Source organism: Rhyacophila brunnea, unplaced genomic scaffold (assembly GCF_057557595.1).
Source record: "Rhyacophila brunnea isolate RB1 unplaced genomic scaffold, BYU_Rbru_1.0 scaffold_9, whole genome shotgun sequence".
NCBI lineage: Eukaryota > Metazoa > Arthropoda > Insecta > Trichoptera > Rhyacophilidae > Rhyacophila > Rhyacophila brunnea.
Window position 1 is genome coordinate 19,785,781 of NW_028233361.1, and position 25,109 is coordinate 19,810,889.

A 25,109-nucleotide genomic window follows, 5' to 3' on the forward strand; every position below is an offset into this window, starting at 1 on the left:
TAACCCGACCTCAATGTCTGTATTTTCTTTTTAACATCGTCGACCCTTGCCTGCGGCTCCACCTTGATTAAAATCTCCAAAAGTTCCGCATACGCCAAGGACTTGGCATCACGATTCTTGTATAGTGGGCTGGTCGTCTTCCACAACGATGGGTTGTCTTTAAAACAACTAATAAAATCTTCCAAGAAACTTTTCGAATGCACTCGTAGATCTACCATTGTTGTTATCGATGTGAGATGTCCGAACACTTTGAATGACAGTAAAATAATGATGGCTAGACATGCGTCGTTCTCGAACGAACGTATCTTTTAAAACTAATCTTTAGCCAGCGAACAAATCGGTCCCGAGTCACGTGGCGCTTATGTCGTTCGAGGCGAACGAGATTCGCGAGAGTGCGCGCGCAGTATAGGAAGAAACGTGGGTGCGAAGGATACGCTTCCCGGCGAACGGAATATATCGTTCGAGGCGAACGAGATTCGCGAGAGTGCGCGCGCAGTATAGGAAGAAACGTGGGTGCGAAGGATACGCTGCCCGGCGAACGGAATATATCGTTCGAGGCGAACGAGATTCGCGAGAGTGCGCGCGCAGTATAGGAAGAAACGTGGGTGCGAAGGATACGCTGCCCGGCGAACGGAATATGTCGTTCGAGGCGAACGAGATTCGCGAGAGTGCGCGCGCAGTATAGGAAGAAACGTGGGTGCGAAGGATACGCTGCCCGGCGAACGGAATATGTCGTTCGAGGCGAACGAGATTCGCGAGAGTGCGCGCGCAGTATAGGAAGAAACGTGGGTGCGAAGGATACGCTGCCCGGCGAACGGAATATGTCGTTCGAGGCGAACGAGATTCGCGAGAGTGCGCGCGCAGTATAGGAAGAAACGTGGGTGCGAAGGATACGCTGCCCGGCGAACGGAATATGTCGTTCGAGGCGAACGAGATTCGCGAGAGTGCGCGCGCAGTATAGGAAGAAACGTGGGTGCGAAGGATACGCTGCCCGGCGAACGGAATATGTCGTTCGAGGCGAACGAGATTCGCGAGAGTGCGCGCGCAGTATTGGAAGAAACGTGTGGGGTTGCGACGAGATTCCGTAATTCGTACGCGCTAGTAGGTACTATACATTTTATTACAGCAACAAAAGACACAATTGACCTAATCTGTCCGAACAAATCACTATCCGTAATTAACCTATTCGGTCGGAGTCCTCATTAAGTGACTCATTTCCTGATGGCGCTGTCGTCCGTCGGCATAGATATAAATAATGTGACGGTAAAGCGTGGTGAACGTACGAATTTCAGCGGCTCGGCGAGTAAAATATCAAACATGTTTGAAATCCAACGAGCCTGGTCTGCGGATTAAAAAGTCCGCAGACCTGGGGTGCTCCACGCGAAAAAAAAGTCCGAAGACTGTAAATCGTCTGACTTGCGTGCCAATGGAGCGCCGGCATTTTGAGCTGAACAGCCATAAAATAAATTCATAGACAATAGAGGAAACGACAGCACATGGTTGTTTATTGGCATTTATGGTCTTTCGCCGCGCGGCGTCGATATTTCATCGGTATCCCGGTTAACTATTGTAATTTTGCGCTCTTAGTGGTTTATTCTTATTATATTTGTTATATTGTGTCACGCATATAGAATACTATGCGTTTTAATGTTCAGCGGACTTGATACCGCGTTGTGTAATTTTGGAGGTAAAGATGCCCGCTTCCATAGTCGACCCCGTGTCGAGCGCTCTGCGCTTATCCTTGACAGCTGACGACAAAAATCCGAGCAATATATTGGACAATCGCCTAATATCGTCAGCTAAAAGTGTTCTATTAACTAAAATCGAATTCGAAGAGGCAGGGAACTACCAATCCAATTTGTTGGAGGGACTCAAATCAAAATATGTTGTTTTGAAACCGGAGAAAAGACTGAACGATGACAAAACATTTAAAAAAGACACTTCTAACTCGTACAATTGCGGTAAGAACCCTCAAGTCAATGTTTTATCCATTACTTCTTCTAATTGCCTACCGATTTGTCGATGAACTATTAATAAGAAGAATTTAAATACTGATATACTTGATATGCAATCTGTCTTATCGAAAAGCAAGGTTAATGATCGTACTGACGTATTCTCTAAGTAGCTCACGATGTTATTAATATTTAAAAAATATTTTTGTCAACCAACTTAAAGTTAATTATTACTGTGAATGTTTGTTTGATATTATATTCCAGTAAAAGTTTATTTCTCATCTAATAATATATTTTTTAAATGTTTGTTCATTTCAAATTTGTTTTTGTTTTTGTATGGGCCTTTTTCTGCTGTTTTGGGATGTTTCCATCGTTGACATAAATTGTGAATAAATGGTATTTAATATTAATTGTAAACAGTGATTATTTACATAGGATTTTTAAACAAAGTAACAATATATAACTGGTAGATACTGACATATTTATGGAGAAGCTCTTGAATGTACTCAATTCAGTGGCAAAATACTAATTTAAGGGCTTATTGAATTTTTTTAGGTCGTCCCAAGCAAGAGATATCCCTTCCTTCGCCAAAAAAGGTTCTCTTTCCTCTGTCATCGGTGCATTTGGGATGGGAGCCGGGTTGGCAAGTGGGGGCCGGCATGCAAAATGTTGGCAACACCTGCTATCTGAATTCCACTCTTCAGGCCCTGTTCCATGTGCCTGCTTTTGCCAATTGGCTAATGTCTGAAGATCACCATGCTGAAAAATGCTATCAAAATGGTAAATAAACAAACAGACTTTTATCTTATCCATGTATTGATCACTATCACAGGTACTTATTGTTGATAGGTAAGTATTCTGTAACATAGTGTTTTTATTATCATTAAAATACACTTGACCACATATTTTGTGAGTCAATAAATTTGTCTAAATATAGAACTGTCTGTGGTTTTTTAAAGTATAAGATTATAGCGACACCTACATATAAGGTTGGAACTGCATACTGGTAACTTTTCAGTAGAGCAATTTTGATGTTGCGATTGACACCACAATGTTAATTTAAATGTTGTAATTATAATTTTTTAGTTATGCCTATAAAATATTGATTGTCTTTTTGTTTTCAATATCATCGTTTTATTGTCTTTAAAATTATTTAATAAAAGGCAATTAAGTCAAAATAGCCAAAAATGCAGTTCTGACCTTTTAGCCGGCTCTCACATCTAAACTCGCCTCGTCTGCCGCACAGCCATAAATCAAACCTTCTAGGAACGTCGATCCAATGTTGCATATGAAGACGTAATCTCTTGAAGCATATATATATTTGGATCCGGTGAGCTGGTATAGGAATGACCAATTTGTAGATGTGTGTATGCATTCTGGCATCTTCGACTCGCAGCCCGAAATGTATGCGGTTTATTGATATCATCACTAGATGTTTTTTCAAACTAAAAAGTCGCATTCGACCAATCTGTGAAGCTCCATTTGGCAATGTGTGTTTTGATGACATCACATCGTTGGTGTTTTGTAAAAAGGGCGAAATAACCAAAATGCTACTTTACAGGAGGATTTTTAACTTTTGACATTTATTTGTTTTTTACCTGTAGATGATTTTAAATATCAAACAAGTTTATAATAAAGCTTAGAAAGAATACTGTGATTATAATAGGTATTATTATATAATATTTTAAAAGGCCTAATATGTCACATTTGCTTTTTATTTCGTAATTTTAATTAATTTAATTTTAGTTGATTATCGTTTTTAAGTACTTTCCTGTGGAGATAAAAATTCGCCGTTTTTACACAACAAAGCTAGTGGGGTAAATATTGTATTTTCATTAAAATCTCGATTTCGCCAAAATGGTTGATTCACCCTTTTTACAAAACACCGACGACATCGACTTATTCGACACGTTGCAGATGATACGCGTTTTGATATGCGAGCCGGCTTACGTATGAGGTGTTGATAGCATAGGTCAGGAATTCTCAAGACCTTCGAGATTTTTTTTTAGCCTTTCCGTATTAATTGAATATTTTCCCCTCAATTACATTTATCAGTTTTTTTTTAAAGGGTGTCGATTTTGCATTTGTGCGTAACGTCTGATACTAGGGTAGATCAGATTAACCTATCATGTATACGAATCTATCATGATTTCAACAGCATGTGGCACTCTTGGGAATTGCCCAAGGCAAATTTCAAAATTATGTATTTTTTGGTACTTATGGCATTGTATCAATAATCAATGGTTAATATTAAAATGCTCAGAGAGATTTTGTTTGGTCGGCAGGTGGCTGTGTAATCTGCGGAATGAGAAGAACTCTGATGGACAGCCAAAACTCAGGAAGTGCAATCAAGCCGTGGCAGGTGTATTCCAAACTTAGAATGATCTGCCGACATCTGACACCTGGCAGGCAGGAAGATGCTCACGAATTTCTCAGGTAAAACCTTTCTTCTTTTATAATTCATACAATTACTGCAATTAATTGGGTCATGGAAAAAAACTTATATTATTATTACATATTATTATTCATGCTACATTAAAATTTCAGTGAATTAGCCTGTTCCATGAGCTTTTAGATAATTATGAGTCAATAAATATTAAAGCTGAGTCGTATATTATAAAAACTATTTATCAGTTTAATGGTTTACATAAAGAGTATCTAATAATATGTACATACAATCATATTATGGCTATGGTAAAAAAGTAAAAACATTTTGTTGAAAAAGAAAAAGACAGAAAACAAAACCATAAAAATTAAATTACAAACGAAAACACAAAACAAGTCATAGTGGAATCGGCAAGGCATCAATCCATGCAACACTCCCCGGTTTGGCCTGACAAATTCTTCTGGGTAAGATATACATGTTGCATGACACCGTGATATACTCCGGTGATTCTTTCAATCCCCATTATGCATCATATAAACATCTGGAATGCCCACACCGGATTCGATTCAGACTATATTTACCTGAAAGCCTAAAACCAGTAAGCTTGTCCAGCGGATTCATAATTGGACAGGAATTCTTCATACCCGATGCTAGCCAGTTACATCGCCGGGCATCCTCTTGCTCACGCTGTCTGAAGCAGCTCTTCTACTGTACTTTTCGAATTCTAAGAAGATACTTCTATGGAGGAGACATTATGTCAGCATAGAGTGGGAGTTTTATGTTTAGTGTTCGGACTATCTTTATTTTCTAAATTACAGTGTTTTATTACAAATAAAATTTGAAATCCCCTATTGTAAAAGCTTTTATTTATCTTTAAATTCATCAATGAAATTTTATTGTCAGTAAAGTAGGTATGTAACAAAATAAACTCATTTAGGTATCTGGTGGAATCAATGGAAAAAGCATACTTGTCTCTGCTGGGACCGTCGGGCGAGCGCTTAGACCAGTTCAGTAAGGAGACGACTCCCCTGAACCGCATTCTGGGCGGATACCTGCGGTCGGCAGTGCGGTGCTTGTCGTGCGCACACGTCTCCACCACCTTCCAGCACTTCCAGGATCTGCTGGTGGACGCCCGCAAGGCCAATACCCTGGACGAGGCCCTCCACGCCTTCTTCTCCAGGGAGAGGCTCGAAGACCTCGGCTATAAGTGCGAATCGTGCGATAAAAAGGTACATTTCGGACCACCATACTTAATCACTCTTGGTTCTAGGTTTATATAATACTTAAATGGAAAAAGTGTGTGAAAAATAAAAGGGCATTCGTAACGACAACTATGACCTATAATGCGTCTTAGTTTGTTCCAGTTCCGGTCTGCTAAAACAAATTTTATTCTTTCGTGTACTGTTAAATACAAGTGATTGAAAAATGAACTCTACCTGCATTGTAATAAGGATCAATATGCAAATTGCATTATTGTTCTATTCTGGGAATGCATCTACGGCTATACCGCCAGATGTTTATTGTAAAAACACATACATATGGATGTATTTAAAAATGAACTGTTACCTATGTACCTACATTGCAATAATGTTGATTCTTACAGATTTTTGTCAGAATATGTTTTTGACCTATTCTGGAAAACGTGGCCACTTTTATGTTGCGATGGTGTACAGTAAAACCTCGCTAATAAGAACACGAATAATTTGAGATTCGCCATAATTCGAAATTTTCATGAAGTTCCCTTGAACATTATTTTCATATAAAACCATACCTTTAATTCGAATTTCGTAATTCGAAATTATTTCAGAGTCCTGGCATATAAAAATATTCAATAAATCGTAATAAAGTACTCTATTTCATGAGCCAGTCGTTGAAAATTGTGACAGACTTTTCTTAAAACATCATAAATTACTGAAGGTAATAAAAATAATCTGGACATTTTATGACCAATTAACACATTTTGCGCGGGCTCCCGTACAAAGGCACAGGTACACGCAGCGGGTGAAAACCAGCGGAAATTGAAATAAAATCGAATTTTACAAAAATCGCTCTATCTTCCAAACTATCAGTTATTTTTTGATGAAATTTCGAATTCACACTCATTATATATTGCTCCCCAGTACTTTGTTTCTTTTTAGAACAAATTGTTTAAAATAAAGTAAGTACATGGTGCTAATCACATATTTACAGATAGGTTTCGTAAAAAATATTCCATTCACTATAAATAAATTCCCACACAAAAATAATTATTCTAATATTTGGATAAAGTATGATACTTATTAAAACACTCACCCCGTGTAGGGGGACGTCACAAAATGTACACATATCGTCGGTGTTTTGTAAAAAGGGCGAATCAACCATTTTGGCGAAATCGAGATTTTAATGAAAATACAATATGTACCCCACTAGATTTGTTGTGTAAAAACGGCGAATTTTTATCTCCACAGGAAAGTACTTAACCCTTTTACTCCCATTCGGCTGATATTTCGGCCCACCATACCTATGCGAAAACTCCATCTGGGCCAATCCATCGGTCGAAAGTTTGGAACCAAATTTTTTCCTGTCATATTTCGTCTCGTGTAGACAAAGCACTATATTCACTGTGTGTTGGGTGTGAGTAACATTTATTTTAGTGAAGGCATTGTTTATAATTATGTCACACCCTAATAACTCACAAGTCATAAAAATAATAAAACATTATTTTTATGACATATTTTAAATTCTGATATTTCTTTTAGTTGTTTTATGATTCATATATCACATTACAAAATGAATTTTGTAATTTTTATGAACTGACAGGAACAAACAATGGATGCCACTGTACTTTTGGTAGGATGGTGAAAAAATACATGAATAAATATTATTATAAATGATTTAGTGCTTTGAAACATATTTTATGAAATTACTTCATTCCCATATCAGTTAGTCCTCATTCTTGAATACCTTGACACTATACGATTTTTTTTGATTACTTTATAAAAATTCTATTTCATAGAGAAATAATAATATGTTTATTTTTTTTTCTGTTACTAGATAAGAATAGATTATATTATAAAATTTGATATATCAATTATAAATAAAAAAATGTTGTCACACTTGTTTTGTAGTTCAAACATAGTTTTATCCGTTCATTTCTAAATAAATATTGATACATTATTTTTTTCTTTTGTTTTATTGATGTCAACTATCAATATTATTACTTATTATTGCTTTATACACCATTGACAACACACAAAAAAAGTTTCAAATTTTTAAAACATGTGTAGAATTATTTATTTAAAAAAAACTAAATCGACGATTTTTTATCAAAAAACGCTTGGGAGTTTTCACATATGCTAGGCTAAATCAGCTGGGAGTAAAAAGGTTAAAAACGATAATCGACTAAAATTAAATTAATTAAAATTACGAAATAAAAAGCAAATGTGACATATTAGGCCTTTTAAAATATTATATAATAATACCTATTATAATGACAGTATTCTATCTAAGTTTTATTATAAACTTGTGAAATATTTATAATCATCTACAGGTAAAAAACAAATAAATGTCAAAAGTTAAAAACTCTCCTCCTGTAAAGTAGCATTTTGGTTAATTCGCCCTTTTTACAAAACACCGACGATATAACTAGTCAAACTTTTCTTTTTGTGCACCAAACACACTCGACACTGTCTTTGTGGGTATTTTTTTTTTACCACCGGTAACAATTTTTATCATTCGATGCTTCTTCATATCGAGTGATAACCTCCGAGGATGATCACTTTTAACCACTCTTCTCGGTAATCGTGATGTAGATGGCCCTGCTTCTTCCAAAATTGCGTAGGTTTCGACGATATGGTCGGCTGTCCAAAATTTGCTTAAGTTAGTCTTTTGGTCGGATTTAATACCTTATATATAAACTTTAAAAGAATTAAAAAATGGACAATTTAACAAACATATGACAACTCTCTTTTTCCATTTTTTTGTTCTTCGCATGATCGAGTAGTAAGAGAGATACTGATCCTCACGGTCAACCCCTTTCATATATTTATTATATTCTATAACACACAACGGTTTCCAAATGTGTAGTCACTATCGCTGTCGCTATCACTGTCGCTGCCTAATTCAGGTAAATCTTCGCCGGAATAGGCAGACAATTTATCGTCGAATATTTCGTCATCGTTTTCATAATTGTCTGAAGCCATTTTTGAAAGATTAAATAAAATATCGATTATAGATCTACCATCGTAAATTGGCAGCCGGTCGAATTTGAAACTAAAATTGCCTATCGAGGATAAATTAGTCACAAACGCCATTTAATTTTACAACATGTTTCTCGAATTATGGATTGCGCTTGCGTTTATTTAACTCTCATGGCGTCAAAATATCAAGATCACATTATATTTATTGTTGCTAAATAAAATATACCTACCTATTAAAAAAAGATATCAAGTTAAAAAAGCTTTTTCCTTTTAAATAAGGAATGTACCTAATACATAATTTTATATTTGATATAGTATTTTATAATCGAATGAGTGTTTGTTGCTAATTTAGGTAGGTACGCTGTTTTTCTTGCTCGCAAGATTTTTATTGTTTGTACATTTGTACATTATTTTACTGTCTTTAGAGTTAATTTAATTTACTTTCGCTTTTTTATTATATTTTTTTCCATGACTAAAATACCTATACACAATACTACTTTATATTTTCCAATTTATGATTTTTCCAACTCTGCATTTCTTCCTCATGGTTATAAAAAAAGTAACACGTTTTTATTTTGATTGTGTTAATTTTTTATTTTAATAATATTTATACCTATATCTACTACCAATAAAAAATTATAAATTACCATTTTTTGTTAGTTATGGCAACATTCTCAATGTCATACTAGCGCCCTCGCTGAAATGCCAATTCATGATGGTAGATCTTTACTTAAATATATTTCAGTTGTAAAAACATACCCGTTCCATAGCGCCGTATTTGAAAATTAAATTCTGATATTCAATATAGATCATAGTAGATTACAGACATCTAAATAACATTGGTTTCCACCCATGTAATAATTTATTGCTCCGCTCGCATACCAGCGTTATCTTACCGCACAATATTACAACAAGTGCGAAGAATACATTCCGTCGATCACAAATTGTCGTCTTTTCACGAAGGGTATTATTATAGTTGAGAAAGAGACATGTATTTATCACACATCATAAAAATATTCATATAATCGCATTCAGAGTTCAGCGAACAAACCATGTTTAAAAAATACATCGATATTTCACAAAATGTTGTCTTCCTGCTCACCCATCAAAAAATAAACAAGTGTGAAAAAAAGACAGATATAGTTTTAGCATTCTTATCGTCTACAGAAATATAGTTCGCCGATTTATCGACTCTAAACAAATTTCTTAATCACGCACAAGCTCTCATATGGGCTGCGCAAGAGTATGTGTGTAAGTAAATGAAACGACGGTATATTATTTTTTTTTGTAGATGTGTGTATAGATCTACCAACATAAATTGGCATTTCAGCGAGGGCGCTAGTATGACATTGAGAATGTTGCCATAACTAACAAAAAATGGTAATTTATAATTTTTTATTGGTAGTAGATATAGGTACAAATATTATTAAAATAAAAATTAACACAATCAAAATAAAACGTGTTACTTTTTTTATAACCACGAGGAAGAAATGCATAGTTGGAAAAATCAGAAATTGGAAAATATAACGTAGTATTTTTGTCATGGAAAAAAATATAATAAAAAAAAAGAAAGTAAATTAAATTAACTCTAAAGACAGTAAAATAGTAGCAACATAAATGGAATTTTAAATGAAACCCGATAACTATAAATTACACAAACAATGTAGAAATTATATAACTACTATAATGGTTCAATTCCAGATAGACTATCATCCGATTCTGTGTCACTCTTAGAACCATTTACAGTAAAAATAAAACCAGTCGAGGTCATATTATGGAATTCAAACTTAAATGTCAGTTTAATTAATATACTAAATTTCTTTATAAATCCGTTTACATACACAAATAATAAGTAAGTATTCATTTATATTGCTATCCGGCATTAATTTTTATTTATATCATAACTTTGAACAAAACTAAAAAAAATAAGAAATTACTTGCGTCGTAATATAAATGCAACTTGGTAACACTGAAAATAAATGTTCAACTGTCATGGCGACTGGCCGTTGTATTCCATTATCGATATAAACAATCATTTCGTTTTGTCCTTTTTCGTCATCGCAGAATTGCCATACTTTTAGAATGATGTCTCTGACATTTCCACGAACTGTTTTAGAACTACTTGCCATTATGCACTATACTTATTTCTTCTGTATTTTCAATAACACAATATATATCCCGAATTCTGCACGCTGACGTTTCAAAATGTAAACATTTGACTCAGTCTGGAATAAATTTGTCATAACGCCCAATCGCCCGGAGTTATTTTCGGATGTCTACATTAATTTCTTCGTGGAGACATAATTCGTTGTTGATTATATAAAAATATAGCTTACTTTAAATACTTACCAAATAATTGGTGCTAAGTAGCTATCGAATAATGCCAAATATTAAAAGGTCACATTCGTTTATTAATAATCTAAAATGCTCTTTATGTTTTCAAATGTACAAACAATAAAAATCTTGCGACCAAGAAAAACAGCGTACCTACCTAAATTAGCAACAAACACTCATTCGATTATAAAATACTATATCAAATATAAAATGATGTATTAGGTAGGTACATTCCTTATTTAAAAGGAAAAAGCTTTTTTCACTTGTTGATCTCTTTTTTTTAATAGATTGTAGGTATATTTTAATAAATTGTAGGTATATTTTATTTATCAATACTAAATATAATGTGATTTTGATATTTTGACGCCATGAGAGCTAAATAAACGCGAGCGCAATCCATAATTCGAGAAACATGTTGTAAAATTAAATGGCGTTTGTGACAAATTTATCCTCGATAGACAACTTTAGTTTCAAATTCGACCGGCTGCCAATTTATGATGGTAGATCTATAGTTTGAAACATTTTCAAGCCGTTGACATAAAATATTCGTATGCAATAATCGGGTAGAAATACCTTTCCTGCACTTCAAGTGGAGCCGGCGTAAAGGGTATTTCTACCCGTCCCGCCGACAAGCACCGGTACGGCGCGCGGGTAGAAATACCCTTCCCGCTCAAAATGTCTTAACACACACGGAACCGGAAATGTGGTAGTGATACACCCCTGTTACAGGCGGGCTTCTCCCGGTGTAAAATAATCATTTAGTAGCTATAAGTCGAAACGTAACCTTGACCTCTAGAAACGGCTTCATAAAACATCTAATCTGATTCCTTGCTCAACCACGTAAGTATTTTTTATTCATAAGTAAAGGCCCGTACGGTGTGTGAAAATCACATATTGGGCGGATGTGTAATTAAGATAAATTTAATTTAATTTAAAAAGTGTAAATGATGATGGATGAAAGAGATAATTTTAAGACTAAATATAAGTATTCAAATATAATAAATTTTGCCGCGCATTGCGCAACAGTGAAATCCTCACGCCCCGCCACCAGGGTCAGGCTCGTGATTCGCCGAATCAAAGATCATGCGATCAGATTTGGCCAATCATGAGTCCTTTTTACTAGTCGGCGTGGGTACGGGAAATTTAAAAAGAAAAAAAAGAAAGTTAGTAAGCGTCCTTTGTAAACCGTGTACGGACCTGCGAAACTGATTGTAAAAACAAAATATGTAAAAGACTACAAAATAACGTTGTCCAACTAAATATTAAAATATATAACGTTAAGACCTGCACAAGAAAGACTTAGTGTTTTATTTAACCTAACAAATATATCGTTCTTTTTTGTGAATCCGGGGTTCGATGGACACCTGAGCTAGCCACTGGAACCCCGGACATCTCAGTAGGCACATCTATGATCGTAAACCATATTAATGAAAATCAAAAAATTTTTTTTTTTTCAAAATTTTTATATTTCCTCCCCATACATTTCATAATTTGTAATTCGAATTTTTTTTCGATTTTCGGTCCCGTGGAATTCGTATTAACGAGGTTTTACTGTATTCTGTATATCAATGATTAATTAAAATAAAACAATATATTGTAATATTAGTATTACTATAATAATATGTACCTACTTTATATTTCTGTTTTTGTCCACACTGGGTTCATTTGTTTATAATTAAAATTGTTCTGTGGAAAAACATACAATGTAATTGTTTTTACAGTTCCTGAACTGGGTACAGTAGGATAATTTTTCAAGGTAAACAGGCAGCTGATACGAGATTGTCCCAATTGTTCAATATAAGAACTACTGTACGAAAACATCTTCTTGGCTACGTGTTAAAACTGTGAACTAACATGCTTCACCCATTTTTAACCGCACTTCAATTATAAATTAATAAGCTCCTCCCATTTAGTAAACAACATCGCCTGGAAGCGTAGCCAAGAAGATGTTTTCGTACAGTATCTATGATCACTGTAGGCTGTTCACTGATGTGTATTATGGAGATTAAGACTTGACACCATTCTTGTAATTCTTAGGTGTCGGCTACGAAGCAATTCTTCATAGAGAGGGCTCCAATGGTGCTGTGTATAGCTCTCAAAAGGTTCTCCGTCACCGGTGGAAAACTTTCAAAGCATGTTCAATTTAGACCCAGGATATCACTCAAGAAGTTCATGTCCCATCAGAATAGCCAGGTCACTTTGGTAAGACGCCTTTTACATTGTTTTATAACAATAATCAATAGTCTACTTATTACTTATTATTATCGGAATTGTTGAATTTTGTGTTGCAAACTTTATTTTGTATTAATAATAAATTATTGGCATACTATATTATTATATAGGTACATGCTATCTAACATAGTACGCAGACCAAAATTATAGTGCAAATGTCTACGATAATTATTATTGTAGTACGGTTGGCAACACTATCTGAATCACTAAGTCAAATATTTTTATGAAAACTAGTGAAACCACATGCACTTTCAAATCTTTGGTGTTTTCGTGAGAAACATTGTCTGAGAGGATAACTAATATGATTTTGCTATATCCTGAAATATCATATCAAGACGTCTGACAAATTCTAACAATGTTAAATGATTATATAATACTTAGTAATTTTTTTTTGATTGATCTGAAGTTTTCTTCTTTGTATATTTACAGGATTATCGTTTAGTATCAGTGGTGACTCATCTCGGACATTCGCAGAACAATGGTCACTATACGGCTGTGGGGTTGGGACCCTCTGGAAGTTTCTATCAGTTCGATGACAGCTGTGTGAGAGCCATCCCAGTCTCTAATGTTGTCGGAACCAACGCCTACATCATGTTTTACGAGCTGGAAAAATCTGACAGCAACGGCAATAGACTTTCTCATCATTCCTCTCCCGCCAAATCGTCTGTCTTCTCCAAGAGAGATACCAATGGAAATTCTACTTTCATTGGACCCATCTTGCCTGATGGGTTGAAGAATAAGGAAAACAGCCCAATGAGACCCAAACTTAGCCCACTGAAAGTCAACTGTATGCCCGAGAGGAATAATTCGGAAACCTCTCACAGGATGTCAACATCCTTCGACAGTGATAAACAGCATGTTGTCAAGAATGATACTACGGCTGTCGGGTCACTTTTAACTACTTCTCCTTGTGGCAAGAAAGACAATTATGATGGGAAAACTAACGGGAAAGGGTCGTATAATGAGAACGGGTCTCATTGGAGCTCTATGCCGGATTTGTCATTGAATATTAGTAAAAATGGATCATCGGGCAAATCGACAGTATCCGATTCTGGGTACAGCTTGTCGAATGGCAATGGAAATTTATTTAATAAGGAAGGCAAAAGTACAAATGGGTGTTCTAGTTTTAAGTCGAAGAGTAAATCGTCCAACGGTGACGGTGATGACAAATGCCAAACCGGCAGTGGCTCCAGCTCCTTTGTGAGCAGTCCCCTCAGTTCCAGCGGCTCCCAACACGACACCTCTCTTAACAAAAGCAACGGCTCTTCTAAATGTATCCGCGGTCTCGTTCCGTATGATTCCGAGTCGGGCGGCGATAATAATGATGACGACGATGATAGTGACACAACGTCTTCCAAGAAATGCATGCAAGAGCGGCCCGTCACTAATTCTCAGCCACTCTCTGCCTCTAAGGCCACCGAGCAGGGTTGGCGAGTCTCCTCCGATGTTCCTCCTTCTCAGCACAGTCCTAGCCTCAATGGAGTAGCAAATAACAAGTTAGTAGTCTTATTGTACCTGTATTCGTATTATACTTAACCCTTTAACAGCCACTGACGAGTGGTTCTCGTCATGGGCGTCTACTTTCGTGCGCCCGTGACGAGCGAAACTTGTCGCGCTGTTTTTGCGCCTAATATGAGTCATATATTTATTTTTTCAATTTTAATACGTGTATTGACATCTATGGGCAAGCTCTGCAGTCAAAAACGTTTGAAAAGTCAAATACATCGCGAGAATAAAGGGGATTCCCGAGAGGCCCACTAGGGTTACCGATTTCTTCCCATGTACTGAGAAATTGTTGACTCATTGGTTCGCACCGCGTTCGCGTAATAATTTATCGTCGGGATGATAGTCTGATTTGCGTTCTAATTGAAAGATTTTGCATTTTTTCTTATTGAAATTTAATTTGTGTTGAGTTACGAAGTGTTGTGAGTATTTATATTTATATTTTGCGTATAATTTGCGTATACAAGTGTTATATTTACGAGTTTACTTTTAGATTGAATTGAAACATTTTCGATGTTTTCATATTGAAAATTTTATTTGTGTTGAGTGACTAAGTACTGTGACTATTTTTATTTATATTTTGCCTTCAATTTGGACAAACAAAAGTGTTATATTTACGAGTTTAGTTTACCAATTTTTCCAATTCAAAATGGATGAATATTGTGAAGATGGTGAAATTGACAATCTTTTAGAAACGATTGAATCTGAAGACGATAGTGATGATTCCGAAGTTGATGAAGTTGACGATACTTTGGAAGTTGAAGAAAATGAACCAACTACATCCGAAGCTACTGAAAGACCGACATTTGAGTTGAAATCGGATTTATTTGACCCGCGCGCATTTTCATTCGATGATACTGAATCGGGATGCAAAGCAAATAGTTTAGCTTCGGATGCACTTGAAATGGATTATTTCAAGTGTTTTATCCACATTTCCTTTATTGAAATGATAGTGCGAGAGACAAATAAACAATTAAAATTTGCTACAAAAAATATCACGGTTCTGAGTGATCGTTTACGACGATGGATAGACTGTACAACCGATGATATGTACACATTTTTGGGAGTGTGCATGCTCATGTCACGTAATTCTCGCAACAAAATTACTGAACACTGGTCTATCAAAAGAATGTTGTTTTCACCGTATTATTCCGAATCAATGCCCAGGAATCGTTTTGAGCTCTTGCATCGAATGTTGCATTTTAGCGATAATGAAACTCAAATTCCCGGAGATCGATTGTACAAGATAAGACAGGTCTTGAAAGAGCTGAAAATTTCTTTCAAACAGTACTTGTATCCTTATCAAAATTGGTGCATCGATGAGAGTCTTCTTCTCTTCAAAGGGAGGCTTTTATTTCGCCAATTTATCAGAACGAAGGCAAGTCGTTTTGGGATTAAAATTTTCGTAATGGCCGATTGTAAAACTGGCTTTGTTTTGGATATAATAATTTATACGGGGAAACAAACAGAAATTCAGAAGAAAAATTACATCGGAATATCAGGCAACGTTGTGGTAACATTACTTGGAACGAGGACATATGCTTTTCATCGACAATTGGTACAGCAGCCCAACATTGTTCAAGTACCTGTATGACCACCGGACAAATGCCTGCGGAACCGTGAGAAGAAATCGAATTGGGATGCCGAAATTTGTAAAAAAATTGAAGAGAGGGGAAACCGAGGCATTTCACACTGACGAAATGATGGCATTGGCGTGGAAAGACAAAAAAGACGTGACGATGTTGACCACAGTGCACAAGAATGTATTCAAACCGACGGGAAAAGTAAACTATGTGACAAAAATTCCTATTTCAAAACCCGAGTCCATCGTGGACTACAACAAAAACATGGGTGCTGTAGACCAAAGTGACATGATGCTTTTATCCGTAAACTCATCACGAAAAATCCTGAAATGGTACAAAAAACTTTTTTTCCACCTATTAGATTTATCATTACTGAATGCGCATATATTGTACCAACAAAAAACTGGTAAAAAACAGCCCTTAGGTGACTTTCAGTTGAACGTTATCGATCAACTGATTCAAAAACACAAGACACAGCCAAAGATAAATTTGAAGCGGAAGGTGCCGCTACCCACCAGGCTTACGGAGAGGCATTTTCTGGGTAAAATACCACCCACGGAAAAAAAATTAGTGTCACCAGAAGATGTTACGTATGTTATAATACAAAAAACAATAAGAAACGTAGGGAAACGAGGTTTGTGTGCAAGCAATGTGACATTGCACTATGCTTTGAACCGTGTTTCGAAATTTACCATACGGAAGAAAACTTTTAGAGATGTTTATGTGGACAGTGAAAATAATACTGATATTGCAAAAAAAATGTGTATTTGTAAAATTTATAAATTTTATAAGTAATTTTTTTTTTTGAATTTTTTAAAAATATTTTTGAACTATTTCTTGTAAATTCGCAGTGTTGTGATAACCCTAACCTTAGTGCAAATTTTCCGACATTTTCATGAAATTATGAATGAAAAACCCGTTCGACGAACTTCAAACGATGTCTCATAATATGTAAGTGCTAGATATAAAATTTTCCACTGATAATTTTTTTTTTTTAAATTTTATTTAATTATTGGGCCCTGGAGATTATACCTAGTACGAGGGTGGGTCAATAATTCCTTAGAAAAAAGCATTAAAACAGTTTTTATTTTTGTATTTTTTTTTTATTTCTCAACATAATCTCCTTGGAGCTCAATACACTTGGTTAGACGTTCCTCAATTTTTTTTAAACCGTCAGAAAAATAAGTTTTCGGAAGGTCCTCAAAATAAGCATTTGTCCGATCGATGACTTCTTCATTTGAAAAAAAACGTTGTCCACTTAGCCATTTTTTTAAGTTTGGGAAAAGGAAAAAGTCACTGGGGGCTAAATCTGGCGAATACGGTGGGTGGTCGACCAATTCGAACTTCAATTCTTCAATTTTAGCCATTGATCGTAAACATGTGTGAACACGGGCATTGTCCTGATGAAAGAGGATTTTTTTCCTGTTTAAATGAGGCCGTTTTTCTTCAATTTCGTTTTTTAGCTGGTCCAATAAAGATGCATAATAATCCCCTGTTATTGTTTTTCCTTTTTCCAAATAGTCAACGAAAATAATTCCACGTGCATCCCAAAATACAGTAGCCATAACCTTACCAGCTGATTTTACGGTTTTCGCTTTCTTTGGACATGGTTCGCCTTTCGCAATCCACTGCTTTGACTGTTCTTTCGTCTCGGGAGTACAGTGGTGTATCCATGTTTCATCTACAGTCACAAAGCGATGAAAAAATTCATCCGGATTGCGTTGCATGAGCGACAACAGGGCTTTAGAGGCCACCACCCTATTGCGTTTATTGTCGACTGTGAGCAAACGCGGCACCCATCTTGCAGAAACTTTTTTCATGCCCAATTTGTCATGTAAAATAGAAATGACGCTACCTTTTGAGATCCCTGTAACCTCAATTATCTCACTCAACTTTAATCTTCGGTCACTTAACACCATATCGTGGATTTTATTGATCATTTCTGGTGTAGTCACCTCTACAGGACGTCCTGAGCGTGGTTCATCCTTTGTTGATGTACGACCACGTTTAAATTTATTTAACCAGTTATAAATAGTTGCAAGTGAAGGAGCAGATATGCCGTGAACTAAATCCAACTCATTTTTATTTCCTTTGCTGTTAACCCTTTTATATTAAAATGTTTAATAACAGCTCTAAACTCAATTTTCTCCATTTTTGTAAACAAGCAAATTTTTTTTTTAAATGTACGAAAATAAAAAACAACAACCCGACTAATCTGATTGAAACTTCGCAGCATACTGAATCGGTAGTGCCGCTGCATGAAAACAAACCGCGTACAGTACTAGTCGCGCCACCTGTCGGCTTTTCTAAGGACTTATTGACCCACCCTCGTATTATCAGCTGGGCTGCTAAAAGGTTAATATTACTAGTTTATGACTCAATGCCCTTGCTTACAAACATTAGGTTGTCTTTGCTTGTAATAATTCCTAAATAATGTAAGTGAGGCTTATGTACCATGAGTTTATTTATTACTTACTGGGAGAATATTAAATGAAAACTTTTTCGCATAGCAAACGTCTAATGCGGTAGTCTCGAAAGGGGGTTTACGCGAGTTGATCCATTGAGGTATGCGAATCGATGGAATGAAATCAAGTTCGCTGCAATTTTTTTTTTGCATGAGTTGGAAAAAGCTTCACTTTTGTTTCAAATGGAAATAATTAAATTCTTGAATTCCACTAATCTATTGAGGGTATGCACTATATCTTTTTTCTGTCCTTGGGAGGGGTACATGATTGGTCTAATCCAGAGGTCGGCACCATGCCCAGAATTCATACCTATTTATGAAATGAGAGGTGAAATAGAGTATTTTAAATAAAATTGTCCTATATGGTATGTCACAATTATACACGTCGGTCCTTTTCTAACGCATGTTACAGTATTGCATAAGTCAATGAAGGAATAAGACAGAGATACGTATCGATGAAGAAATTTTCAAAGTCGAGTGTGAACACATGACGCATAACAGATAAGACGGGGTAACAAAAAATGTATTCAAACCACAAAATTTATTCGTGTCTATCAATATAATATATTAAACTGCAAAATTCTTAAAGTTAAAAAATTAATTTGTCTGAACAAAAATTTATGTCAACAGCACTGGATTCGAGAGTATAGGTGTGGAAAACGTAACTTTTTCTGTCAAAAAAGCGAAATCATCTTATTTAAAACATATTCGCAAGTATTTGATATTGAATATACGTATTTGTTGTACCATAAAACTTATGTAGTTGCACTAAAAGCCGGCTGACAAGAACATGTTCAACTCGAAATTTGACGTAAATGAAAAATATTTGTCAAAATAATTGCTTATACTTAAGATTTAATATATAATTTTATTAAAATTGTAATTTTGACTTCCAACATTTGGCACAGAGGTGCGGAAGAAGTTTCCCAAGCTGGTCCAACTGGTAAGAAATAACTTCACATCGATTCGATATCTATTCATCATACAATCAACTCAAAATAAATTTTGAAGTGAATTAAAGATGTATAGCGAACAGTATATCGTCGGCTTAACTAGAAAACCGCTTATCTACGTATTTGGTCGAAAAAAAGTTGAGAACGCCATTTTGTAGAGAATTTTGTACGTCATCGAACTGCAAACTACGTATAGTTAAAAAAAATATGGCATTTGCACAATCTTCGCTTTAGAAAAATGCGTAACTTCTAACATCATATTAGTGACAAGAAAAGTGCGTATCTGCTTTCATTCGCTCTAAGTTTGGCGAGCAGCGAGCAACGTTCCTGTTCAGACTAGTTCAATTGCTCAAATTTGGTGTTTTTAAACGAATCTTCACATTATTCGAGGTATGTTATGTCATTATAATATCATTAAATATTAAGTTTACATAAAAAAGTGCTGTTTACATGTTTAAAATGAACTTTAAATTCACTGTGGTAGATACCTACTTTTCTCATAAGAGTGTGTCAGTAGATACGCAGTTTGCGGGCGTTTGTAATACGATTAATATGCTATTATTATTTTTGTTGATCCCATTTCTTGTACTAAAACTTAATTACTGACACTACAAAAGTATAAAAAATAATTTACAGTTTGATAATAAATATTATTATGGTTATTTACTTGTTTTATTAAAATTCACGGAAGGGGTTAGTGACACATTGAATTTTTATGTTACAGAAATCAACCATGTCGTCGTTAAGAGCCCATAAAATTATGAATGCCCTTAAAAATTACGACGTCAATGATGATGGTAGTCTCACAAAGAAAATTGAACCAGTGGAGACAAGGACTGTAAATACAATTGATTCAAACAATCTTGAATTAGGTGAAATTTGCATTTCGGTAGCACAGGTGGAAAATGGTTATGAAGAAAAGACAACTCATTGTTTGAGCAAGCGGAGACTCAAAACTACATCCAAATGGAGTCAAATAACAATTTAGAGACAACTCATTGTTTGATTGAGCAAGTGGAGACTCAAAACTACATCCAAATGGATTCGAATAACAATTCGCTAGACGATGTGTTAGTCTTTGCAGAGCAGGTGGAAGGAATACATACAAAAAAGGAGGTACAGCTAGTCTGTCAACTGAAGATAACACAGTTGATAAACGAAGATCTCAAACGGGTCAGATGGATAAAAACCAATGGGCAATCGCAAAAAAGAGAGAAAAAGGTGAATCTTACAAAGGAAAAAAGAAAATAAATGGAAAATGGAAGTATGGCATCAGCAAAGAGAAAAGAACACTGAAAGAAAGGTGTAATTGCAGTTCCTCAAACAAAGATCGCTCTGTTATAAAATGTCAGTCGATATCAGAAGAGAGGAGAGTTATTTTTAATGATTTTTGGAAGTTATCTTGGGCAGAAAAGAAAGTGTTGGTTAATACGCTTGTAACAGTTAACGCAACAAATAGAAAAACCAGTACGAAAAAAGCATCAAGAAGATCAACTTCCACTGTGCTATCCTTAAAATGCAGAAATAGATATGTCAGAGTGTGCAAGAAACTATTTTTGTAAAAATTTTATATGTAAACATTTTAATAAAATATTATTCTTCCCTAAGTTAATAGTTCAAACTTATTTTCCTATGATTATACTTGGTAGGAGAAAAGCTTGCTATGTAGGTACTTCTTTCAGCTTGTTATATCATGCTGTTACATTCATTGTGTGTTGATAATTGGGTAATATTAGTATCCTCACACTAAATTTGCATACTTAAAATAAGTTACGCAAACTGCGTATCTCCAAATTTTATGTTGGTAAGGAAAAGAGAATAATACGTATCTGCATTTTTTGTGTTTTTTGGGAGACAGGTTGAAATTTTTCTTAATATTTGAATGCCAAATCAACAAAAATTATTATTTACGTAACATATGTAAAATTCACAACATGATATTGGTTACAACTGATTTTATTCAGTTTTTATGCTCTCCTGAACATTTTGCTAAACTGTAGATAAGCAGTTTTCTAGTTAAGGCGACGATATTATACTTGATACTCCTATATTAAAATTTGATACAACCTGTTCTATAATAATCGCTGTGCTTGATCGTACTTTGGTATATAGAGATTGTACACAATCTATTTTTGAATCAAAATCTTTGTCCACCTTGTCTTTTAAGGTGGTGCAATAAATCAACTACAAAAACTGTCAGACGTACACACGGCAATAGACCATATTTTGCTACCATCTTTAAGTAAAGGTTCACAGATCCCTGTAAAGTGAACAACCTTCTACAATACTGACACACTTTGCATTTACCTCAGGAACATCATTGTATGTTTTCTTCAACAAATAATGCACAAGAATTAAGAATGTAGTAATCTGTATTGAAAGCACAACATTGCGGGTGGGTTCATTTCCCACCCAGTATAAGTATTTTGTAAAAATCGTATGTTTCTAATTCTAACTCAAATTACGAAATTTTCAATCTAGAAAAGAACATAGGTAAGTAACAATGCCGTTAATACTTTTCGTTTTTATACTGCATACTCTTGACTAAAAAAGCTGCAGCAGTAGCTCATTGAACATTAAATTTGATGAAACAACTTTACGAGCTCAAATAGTTACGCTAATCTAGAAATTGTCCACAGAATTTTCAGTAAACAAAATCATTCCGCTTGCAAGTGTTTAGTGGAGAGGGAAAACTGAAGTTGACAGTATTAGATGATTAGTGAGGTATCGAAACACAAACTTCTTTTAGATTCAATTAAAATTGTCATTATTCACATTTATAGCATCACGTTAATATGATTGTAATTACTTATTCCGTGTGATTCCTTTATAATGTTTTATTTCTGAGGAACATTATAGTATTTAATTATAATAGATAGGTATACTAAAATAATTATAACAAGTATACGAAATACCGTAATTAAACATCATAAAATAGTTACCAAACAAAATAAATATGTATTTATTAGTTAGCACATTTTTTTTGTATATCGTCGCCACGCATATTCATTTTTTATGAGTAAGACAAAATTTAAGTTAGGCTAAGAACAAAAGAAGTATTGTGTATTGAAATAGGCCAAATAGGGTAACCCCCCAGTGCAAAAATATATTGTTTGTGAGCAGTTCTGTTAAAAGTTAATTTCAGTTTATTTATACCGCATGTTACATAATCGGTATGCACTAATCCAGTGTTTCCCAATGTGGGGTGTACGCCCCACCGGGGGGCAATTTGAATGTTTTGCGGAGCAATGTGCAAATCATTAAATATTTGGTACATTTTTTTTTGTTAAAAATGCATTTTTGAAAATATTTTTTTTATATTGCAACCATGACTTCTCGCGAAAATTACTGTTGCCATTCCCATCATAATATTTAGTTGAATGCGGCGCTTTAGCGCTGTAAATCATATGTTACCGAAAAAAATCGTTTTTTTCACAAACTGGAGATTTAAGATTAAAATTGACCAAATTAGTCCTCACATAAAAACTCTTTGCAGCTCACATCAAGCATAAGGATCGCACTATTTTTTTTCCGAGTTGTACATCTAATATAATATTTATTATACATAGGTAGGTACTTACTTACGAAAGTAAAATTGTAAATAGTATTTATTACCTATGTGCATTTTTTTATTTTAAGCAATTCATTTTTTTTAGAATTTATTAGTTAACTATGAAATTTTGATAGGGGGAGCATGGAGATTTTTCGTATTTCTGCATTGAACACATTACATTACAACTGCATAGGTTAAATTGTATTGGTCTTAGTTAAGTGCATCTTTAAGAATTAATGACAGTGAATGAAATAGGTGTGGGGTTAAAGTGGTTAGACTCTTGTTAGATTGTTCGAAAAATCGGGATCGCAATTATGTAAGATATTATTGTGTCATGTTGTTTAATTTCGTGTGGTCACCAGAGTAAGTATTATGTCCTGTATAGATTGCTCTGTTTGAAGACGGAGCGTTAAAAATACTCTCTTCTATATTTTAGAAGTCGAAATCTTGGGCATGATGCCGACCCTTGGTCTAATCACTAATGAATAAAACAAATGAATTTTGATATAATTAACTATTTTCTTGAATTTTTGTTTGGTCCAATCAAAATTATTCATTCATATTCACCAAGGTGATGGGTGTTTTTCTACTTTATACTAATTTATTGTGTTACTTTGCAGGGGATACCGCAGCAATGATTTTGAGCAATCAAATGGTGCCCAGAAGGATGTCGTTAGCCAATTGCAGCGACTTTCACACCGTGGCTACGGTGGCTCTGTTGACACGTGGAACGGAACTCATGCCCAGCTCAGTAGACAAGTAATGAAATTATCTGTATTTTCTGATAAAATTCTACTCATTCATATTTATTACGTCGTTAAATCCATTGATACATTACACTCGAGTGGCACATACAAACTCATTTCAATTGCAACTAAAGTTTTGTCCATTTGATTAAGTTGACATTATGCTGTCAGATGTCCGTGCACGCCTGCCAAATCACAGAGCACGAAAATGTCAAGGACATTTTTATGTATAAGCGATTCAGAAATATTCCACAATTAAAACATGCATTATGGTATATTTCTAATTGATGGATGCACCCTTATATTTTCACCTATTTTACCAAAAGCAACAATACAAAATCAAGAACATTTAGCTTGAATGTTTTGAATATTTGACAGTTATGTTTTCTGATCTTTGTGGCCGCTTGTGGTGCTGATGGTGTGGATTAAATCTTATCTATGTGGTCAGGAATGCAATTATTTTCTCATCTGGGTTTGGATTATATCGCATGTCTATTTGCAGGACGCCTCAGATAATATCCTTTATTTTAACGTCAAATGATACCGTATGCATTTAGAGTATTGATTTGGACCAATTTGGTTTACAATGTCCTTCAAGCCGATTTCACATTGTTTTTATTGTGATTAAGGTGACGCATCAGTGAAACGCCAAATAATTTTCAACTGTACGCGCGACGAAATTTTGTACTCGCTTCGCATTCATTGAGAGAACGTCGAGTCAGACATACGTCATTTTGCTGCGTGATGGCGACGGGCCAATTAATTCTAAAATCGTGTAAAGATGACTAAAAACGTTACCCATTTACTTTAAAAAGAAAACATGTCAATGAATATATTATTATTGTTACTAATAGAATAATAAACAGAACATAAAATGGACGTATGTTGGATTTATATGAGAAATAATATTTCGTTTGACAGGCGTCTTTTGCACCCGCGACCCGCAATCCGCACATCGCCTAGCAACGATCTTTTTAGACCGTGCCTCAACTAATGCATGGCCTTAACCCGGCACCTGCCTCAAAAATCGTATGACGCACCATAACTACGCATGAATTTCATTATCGTCTTTGTTCTATACTAAAAAAAGCAATAAAAAATATGTCACAGCTCCAGTCGAGAACCCAAAGCCATTAAGATAATTTCGACACACTAAAAAACCGTAATAAATCAGTTATAATATCAGAAACACTCGAACAAACGAATGCTATCCAAATTTGAAAGA

At 35.0% G+C, this 25,109-nt stretch overlaps 1 protein-coding gene across 1 annotated transcript in view; it reads left to right on the forward strand.

Annotated features, from left to right (window-relative positions):
- Window positions 1–1,488: 1,488 nt before the first annotated feature.
- Window positions 1,489–25,109, forward strand: part of scny (ubiquitin specific peptidase 36) — a 36,318-nt gene continuing 12,697 nt past the window's right edge. Inside the window, exons 1-7 of the mRNA XM_085960124.1 lie at window positions 1,489–1,961; window positions 2,508–2,732; window positions 4,238–4,388; window positions 5,276–5,567; window positions 12,888–13,052; window positions 13,512–14,578; window positions 23,759–23,897. Coding sequence (XP_085816250.1) covers window positions 1,694–1,961; window positions 2,508–2,732; window positions 4,238–4,388; window positions 5,276–5,567; window positions 12,888–13,052; window positions 13,512–14,578; window positions 23,759–23,897 — 2,307 coding nt within the window. The 5' untranslated portion in view covers window positions 1,489–1,693. The remainder of the gene's footprint in view (window positions 1,962–2,507; window positions 2,733–4,237; window positions 4,389–5,275; window positions 5,568–12,887; window positions 13,053–13,511; window positions 14,579–23,758; window positions 23,898–25,109) is intronic.